At 38.6% G+C, this 8453-nt stretch overlaps 1 protein-coding gene across 1 annotated transcript in view; it reads left to right on the top strand.

The window, feature by feature from the left end:
• Positions 1–8453, top strand: part of ITGA8 (integrin, alpha 8) — a gene marked incomplete at both ends in the record, with an annotated part of 77997 nt that overhangs the window by 28620 nt on the left and 40924 nt on the right. The window contains 2 exons of the mRNA XM_010282872.1: positions 4617–4662; positions 6578–6685. Of these exons, the coding sequence (XP_010281174.1) occupies positions 4617–4662; positions 6578–6685 (154 nt within the window). The remainder of the gene's footprint in view (positions 1–4616; positions 4663–6577; positions 6686–8453) is intronic.

Below are 8453 nucleotides of genomic sequence, written 5' to 3'. Positions count from 1 at the left end.
ATTTGGGAGTGTAGTGCTCTCTGAAATCCCAGAAAACAAATAGAAATCTGATCACGGGCCTTTTTGGCATCTGATCCAATGAGGGAAATAAAAACCAAAAAGGCTTAGAAAGATTTTTAGTAGAGTTTCCAGTTATGCAGTTTTCTCACTCTCCTTTATGAAATTTCCATTAGCACCTGTACTCAGATAGGATTCTAATTGTTTTCCAGTTCCTACTTATACTATGCAATTAAACTGACAGACTACACAAAACGATGTTTAAAGCTGTCAGCAGATCATTCTGAGTCCATAAAGTCAACACTTCCCTGCCTGTATCCTGGTGGAGTTGCAGTGGGGAGGTGACTCAGCTATTGTTTAATTTCTGGGTTTCTCACAAGTGAAATGTGTGCCAATTGTGTAGTCCTTCATTAACTGTTGCTCTTGGCCACTGTCCCCCATGAAGCAAGATGAGATACCATGCCTTGGCAATTTCTCTTGAGGCTACTGGACAGACTCCAACTAAGTGGGGGGTGCTGAGCATGCCACATGTTCTTCCCTGCTCAGAATCCCTGGGGCTGCATCTCTCACAGGGGATGGAGACGTCCTTTAAAAATACCAGGGGATCAAAGAATTTGCTCAAGTTATTAAATGAATGTATCTTGTTGAGACTGGAGGTAGGACTTTGTTGATCTTCGTACTTCCTCCAGTTGGTTGAAGGCTTAGTCAGCTTCATGGCAAGTTTCTGCCCTTTATCACATGGGGTTTCAGGTCTGTCACAGCCACATGGCAAGAAGGTGCAGGTAGACAGATCAGCTTACAAAATCCAGTGTGCCATTCAGTGCCATCTGTTAATACTCTTTCTTAACTTTTTATGATAATTTTGTCTCAGAAAATGGATTTTCTTCACCAGACAATATCTTGCAAGCCTTTCCTTCAGAGCAAAGTAAAATTTGGAATAAGCATTAGGATTGTTTAACTTTGCACAGTGCCCCTTGACTTCAGTTAAGTACATGCCAAAGACACTTGTTTCAGGATTAAGTTCTGTGAACTCCACCAGTTGGGATTTTTGTGCATACAACCCTCAAGCGGTGTTGAAATGCAAGTTGAAAGTTCCTTCCTTGAAAACTCCATGCTTGTTTTCTTAGCTTTTGGAGTGTGGTTGTGACACCACAGCTCATTTATTCCACAACAACAATGAGGCAGAAGCACACAGCTGCTGCCACCGTCCCCTCCTTACAGATCTCTGCTTCTCTGAAGGGTAGCAGCTGATAAAGGATCTTCTCAACGAGATGACATAGGCAAAGTGGTCACTTACTTAAATCTATGAGGTCCCTCATGCTCCTGAAAACATGAAATATGAGAAAAGAAGTAGTGAAGGAGATTTGTGATTCTGATACTTCTCTCTTTCTTTCTCTCTTCATTTATACACATTTTAATCTGGTCTTGGAAAAAAACCCTCACAAATGCAAAGGAGAAAAGGTTTTCATATGCTTTTCTTCAGGCTCTGTTTGGAAAGGTTAAGTAGTTAAGCTGGCTTTTTTTGGTATGGGCTTCCAAATCGCTTGTAAAACCTTTATTTTTCAGCTAGTGACCTTTGTGTCAGTGACATTGCATGTGTAGCATTAACAAGCAATGAATAAAGACAACTTCTTTCTATTTTTAGAAGGGGAAAGTTGCCAAACTTCAGATAATTTAGACATCTCATGCATTTTTTCATAGAAATGATGAATAACTTTTCTTTTGCAGAACTCACAACAAATTCAAAACTTCTGCTTATAAAAATGCTCTGATTTGATGTATATTCAATTCTCATGGATTCGTATCAATGTCAGAAATGTTTTTTTCCAGTGATAAGTATAGGTGTTGCACCCCACAAGGCAATGAAAGAAAGAAGAATAAAACTACTGCTCTGTAATACAACAAGTAGAAGCAAAGCAAAATCCCTAATATATCTTCGAGTGAATACTCTGCTTGAATGTATGATGACATGGTCCTTATATTAGATCATAGATGTCACTACTGGGTATAAGTATGTTTTATTGTTTGTGTATTCATTCTTAAGTCCGCTTCTCTTGGACTTAAGTCCAATAGTTTCACATATTCAAGCTCTTTGGGTCAAGAATAAGCATGGCTTAGACCAGAGGATAAAGGACATGTCAGGGAAAAAGTAAGAGCTTCCAAACAAGAGCAGGATGAGCAGTCTCCTGACTGCCCTTAGAGTATGCCTAAATAGGGCCTTTGTGGTGGTGCCATGATTGAATGTCCTCATCTTTTTTGCTGTGTCTCCAAATGTGGCTGAGGTGTCAATGCAGAAAGGCTGCTCATGGAAAACCAGTCATTTGGTGGCTGAGGCCTATGATTGCTTTTCCAGACCCATTGCCCTCTGTTTTCCCGTAAGCTGGGCTCTCTCACAAAGACAGCAGGATTTAACTATTAAGCAGATATACAAAATCCCCTTTAATATTAAAGTGGGAATGCCAAGGTAGTGGGGATGCCGAGACAGTGGGGACCTAAGTCCACACAGCTGTAGATACTGAAATGAAGAGTTCACTTGTACGAGTGAGGCTAGCTGTATCTGACAGACTCAATTCTTTTTACCTTCAGATTCAAACAGGCCACATTTTATTAAGCTTACTCCAGTTGTGTTTTCAGGCTTTTCCTTGGGCCCATGAAGGGTTGGAATGCTTTATTTTTTTAATGAAATACCAGATTATGAGATCATCACAAGACCAGGATCTGGATAAGGTTTGAATATCTACCTGTTTTGTCTCAGCCATAACATAAAACCTTTTGAGTTATCAAGTCTAGTACGAAATGGTACATATCCGTAGCTAAGTCTGTTGCAGAATTCATGAAGAGCATACAGCTGGGAACAACAGAATGGAAACCCCATCCTTCTTGTCTCTCACTTTCTGTTCATAACATGTTCATTTTTCCTTAAAAAAAACCCAAAACACAAAAAAACCCAAACACAGAAACCAAAAAAAGAACAGAATGTTAAATCTTTTGGGGTTACTGTGGGTGCTGCTATCAGGGAACTGACAGGGAAAGTTCTACCATATGTGTTGTGTAGCTATTATGGTGATAGTTATGTCTCAATCAGTTGTTTATTTAAGAGGAGAATATCTTTAGGTTTTGGTACTGTGTGCAAGTTGTCTATAAAAGCTGCTAATTCATTAGGATTCATAAATGTCCCAAAATGGAGAAAGAAACAACACTCAGTTTCTTCTGCTATTTGAACTGTTCCTGACCCTGAAGCATATTTCTCTAAGGCCAATGGAAGTAGAAAAATGTAAATGTTGTACAAAAAGAGGATCAGACCCATAAACTGTCCATGCCTGCTTCTATTAGGACATTATTCAATGCAATTCATTGTAGGACAGGCTGTTGCCCATGTGGAATACTTGTTTAAACTTGTGAAATCCTGACCATCTGAAAGGCAGAGCGAGTGCTGGAAAACATGTTGCCAGACCTGGCCCAAATCCACCCAGCTGATTAGCATCCAAGCTTTGTATTTGCATCATGCTCAATGACTTCAGAGCTTCTTTTGCTTAAGCAAACCAGTGTTCAAACTATGGAAGCAGCAAGTAAGGGTTTGTTTACAGCCCTGAGTACTGGTTTAATTAACTGCAATCTGTACCACTGCAATCTGTCGTAAGACTCGGTCTACTGAATTGGACACGTGTAAATCAAATCGTATGATAACAACAGTGGAATGAAAAGGGTGCCCAGATGGACACTGGGTGGGTTGAAAGTGAAATAAAGCCCTTTCATTTTCTTGAACTGTGCTTTAGCTAGAGACAGCAGGAAAGTTGATCCTTTTTCCTCACTGCTTGGCTCCAGCTTTCTCCGGCAGGCCTGGGTGGTCCAGTCAGTCTGGATCTTTCCAGAGCCCTGTAGGGGGGCTCCAGGTAAACAGAGGAAATATTTTGGCCTGTGGATTCCCAACCCAGCCCAGTGTCCAGTAACAAAAGTGTGCCCAAGGCCCGGTGTAGTGCTCGTGTTGTTGACTCCATCTGTTCCAAATGGTGACTGATGGGGAAAAAAGACGGCTTTAGGCAGGTAACTATTGTAAGCCTTAGCTCATGCTGCTACAGTGCTGGAAACGTCAGAAACTATGAAATCAGCCATCCTCTGACCTGTGCATTGTATTTATGTACAGAGAGATGTAATGCTTAAATTAATGAACAAATTACTTAAAACACAAAGCAGGATGGGAACGATTGTCAGGAAGGAACACCGTAAGTTTTCGACATGACCTGTATGAGAGTGATGACAAAGTGGTTTGCATCTCTTTGTATAATGGGTGATTAATGGTTTGGAATAAAACGTGTAGGGGTTAATGGCTTCCTTTTTCCCCTTTAATACAAGTTGGAGAGAAGCAAGACTGTGGCATGGGTAACCTTGTGTTAAAAAAATTGGCACTTACTGCATACAACGAAGACATTTATGAGGCCGTCTCTGACAATGTGAAATGTTTTCTTTCAGGTACACTTTTGAAAAAATTACGTGGAAAGGAATTATCACATTTGTTTTATGTTACTGCATTTTTAATATAAATAATCTAATTTAGGCTGGGGAAAAAAATGTGTGAGAGGCTTCTATATAGTTCTTCTGAAGCTGTTTTGTTTTTCCAGATTTAATTGTAGGTGCATTTGGAGCTGGAAAAGCAGTTGTTTACAGGTACGTTGGATCCACAATGGATTTTTTGTTTAACAGCTTTGGTGGGAGATCTGCAAATAAACAAATTTCACATTCCTGTGTTTCCCTGGTGCAATGTGTAAAAGATGCTCACTAGAGATAATAAATTAAGTATCTTGTGAGAAAAAAATGCTTTTTTCCCATGCTCAAAACGTGTCATTTTCAGTGAAAATTTCCATGCTTAGTCTTAGCTCAAGAAACTTCTGGAATGTTTGACTCCTCAGTTAATTTTAAACAAGAAACTTAGAAAGCATAACATTGAAAATTAATTTCTTTCCTGGGGGAATGGTGTTAGTAAGAAATTTTCAAATGACTCTGATTCTTTGGAGTTCATGTACATTAAGACATGAACTATTTATTGAAAATAAAGAATGCTGCTTTTAGCCAGTTTAGAAAAAATTAACGAGATCCCATTTTACAAATCACAAAGGTAATGCTTAATATGGGCTTTCACTAAATGCACTGTTTGAATAGAGGTGTACATTAAAACTCCCAAATACATAAGCAAAAATCTGCTGCCCCCCCTTAATCCAGCCATGCTGACAGTTCTTTGCATTTAAATATTCACCATTCATTGCTGCAACAATGTAGTCGAATTTCTTGATTCCTATCTATCTTGTTGTCTGTATTCCCAACAGTACCTGACTGGGAGGAGGTGTGTTCTGCTTCCCAACAGATTGTTTGGTAAAGCATACGAATTTTGTAAAACAGGAATGTTAGCTCGTTTTAGCTAACACTGTAGGTGCAGCGAGTAGACCTGATTTTCCTACTGCCCTGTTAAAGAATCATGCAAATGCCTTGCAATGCATCACTTTGCAGTGGCGCGAAGGACTGCACAGGATGTGAAACATTAGAGAATTAGACCCAGCGTGTGCTTTAGACAGCAATAAAAGATGTGTTCTCTTTCATTTAAGAAGGTGAATAACAGGAGGCTGTCTCCTGGCCAGAGTGTATCGGATATGCCACTTGTCATGTTGGAGAAACAGGATTTTATCAACTGAAATTTGTTAGAAAAAATATTTTCTTGCACAAAAATTAAGAAAGTAATTTTATTTTTCAATGTCTTGCTGAAGTAATAGAAAGAAGTAATGTTAAAAGCTGGGCTGTGGATTAAAATATGAGGAAAATAATTTTGTAATAAACTGGTTTTGTCAGAATTATGTAAGTTACTGTAAAATAGTACTGCTGTCTTAAACAGAATTTATACCCTTTCTTGTTTTCTTGTCTTCTAAATTGCTCTCAGTTATAGATTATCTCATTACTTAATAACAGATTGTTATTCAGAGGAATGGTTCCCATCACCGCAACTATATATTCACATACTCAGCAGAATTTTTTGATGATTATTCCTGGTTTCTGAAGTTAATTGTCTCAAGACATGTCAGACAGGATTACTTTATTATTGGCTCATGATATTCTACTCAACTTCTACTTTAACCAGATGATTATGTTTATTTTTTTAAGAATCTTAAACAGAGATAGCAAGTCTGAATGTGTCACTGTTAATGGAGACAGTATAAAACAATAGCCAGAGGGCTGCTGTAAATCCCAAAAAGCAGACTGTCCCTTTGTGAAAACCCAATGTGATGAAATGTGTCTGATGTGCCTTAGTCCCAGGACACACCTATTGGTTAACTATAGGACACTGTTTCAGTGATGCTATTAACCTGTTACTTTTTTCTGAAGAATCTTCAAAATGTCATAGTAGGAGGTATCACAGTTTCTGACCAAAAAAAAAGGTCGTCTTGGCAGGAGCAGCATTATAAAAGTGTTTTCTCCCAAGTAACCTTACATTTCTGGCTTCTTTGTGGCTGTCTCGATTAAGTGTTTTCTCTGCTGCAACTTAGGTACTAATGTGCTCCTTCTGTATGCTGTGAACCTTATTTCTGTCTCTCAGAGCCAGACCTGTTGTGACAGTGAATGCTCAGCTCATTCTGAACCCCATGATTGTGAATCCAGACAACAAAACTTGTCAGCTCCCTGGCTCTCAACTTTTGGTGGCCTGGTAAGTTCATGATTAGACAAAAACCATCCTCATCCTCTTTCTCAAATAACTTCCTAACTTTTCTTGCAGCTTTTTGTTGAACATGTTCAAAGTTAAAAAAAGATGCTCAAGCATCCTATGAGTGCAACAAAAAAAACCCTATATAGCGCAGAGCTCTTTTTGATATCTTCAAGTACTTTACAAATTCTCAAAATGAAGTAGCTAAAAGTTGAGTCCTTTGATACGCTGAGCCTCCTTCTGCATAGGAGGATGCTCAGCGTCTCCTAGGATCAAGCTGCAAATTCATGTGCAATGTTTGGATGAATGAAACATGAAACTGCTAAAACAGACAAAACACAGAAACACTGATCTGTCAAAACACACATCTTTGTTGAGAAAATGTAACAGTGAAAGTGATGCAAAGAGCTCATGGGCCCACCATTTTCTGTTAGAGAGATCTCATCCTTTGTGGGGGAGAGAAGATATCTGTCTGATATCTCATCCCGAGAGCAGTTTCACAGGGTGTTGTTTCTGGCTGTCATTGGTCAGAGGAAGGCTTTTTTTAGTCTGTCGTATAGGACAAGGTTGCATATATCTTTAAAAGAGAAACCTTCCACCACGGTAGCATTTAACCTTGAAAAGAAAAAGTACATTCAAAAACTTGAAAGTAATTAAAACAGTTTACATTCAGTTACAAATACAAAATGCTTGCGGGACAGTTGGAGGCTGTCTGGTAGCACATAATACCGCATAAAGGCACATTTACTGCACTAGAAAAAAAAGTCACTTAGAAAGGACCCCAGGAACAGCTGATAAAAGAGGCTGTTACAAATATGTAAGATACTGTTTAAAAGTGGAAATCATAACAAATGAGGAAACTAAAAACAAAACAGAGCATAAACATTTGCAAGTTGAATGTAAAATACCAGTAAGTCCTGACAGAGAGACTGCGAGGAACAGATTTCTAAGACATAAAAACTAGTCATATCATTTTGTTTAAACACATTAGAAGCAGAAATCCTGCCAGGACATGGGCTGGATGAAAAGAATATCAAGGTGTAAAGGAGGACTCCAGAAGATAAGGTGACTGCAGAAATTTTGCCCTGCTTTTAAAGCAGAGGTGGTCAGAGGGATTCTCCAAGCTGGAGACGGTCTTTATAGGAGATGGGTTCTAAAAAGCATCTCAAATGTGAGAGTCAGCAAAAGAGTTTTTAGAACAAATTGATAAATAACGAACAGTAAAAAATAATCATGACCAACAGCAGTTCATTTAAGAATCGTAAAGGAACTCAACTCTGATAGACTTAAACCACTAAATACATGGGCTTTCAATGCATCTGGGATGGGCCTGTCAAGAGGTTTTCACTTTTGCGCTATTCTTTTACACTTTATGGGACTTCTTGTATTTGTCATAATGTTCCTCATTTCTACATCCTGTGTAGAAAATGACCCATCTACAGAGCAGTGTAGGAGGTACTCAGTAGAACTATGCAGTCCCAGAATTTTAAAAAGCTTTGGCCTTCTGGAACAGGATCCAGACCAAGATCCGTCCTGATTTTTGAATTCAAGCACCTTTGGTTTTAATAGATGATGTAATAGACAATTCAAAATATCAACACTGGGCTAAAGCATGTTCATTGATCCTAATTATGCTTTTTCAGAACTTAAATTTTTAAGACTTTTAAAGAATATCTTACACCATAATGGAAAAGTCTTCAAAAGCATAACATTTACTGGCAGTGTACTGAAGGATAAAAGGTGTTTTTTTGAACACGAGAAATTAAAAAAA

This window comes from Phaethon lepturus, unplaced genomic scaffold (assembly GCF_000687285.1).
Source record: "Phaethon lepturus isolate BGI_N335 unplaced genomic scaffold, ASM68728v1 scaffold8670, whole genome shotgun sequence".
Taxonomy (NCBI): Eukaryota; Metazoa; Chordata; class Aves; order Phaethontiformes; family Phaethontidae; genus Phaethon; species Phaethon lepturus.
Note: the sequence above shows the minus strand (reverse complement) of the source record. Positions and strands in the feature narration are given on the sequence as shown.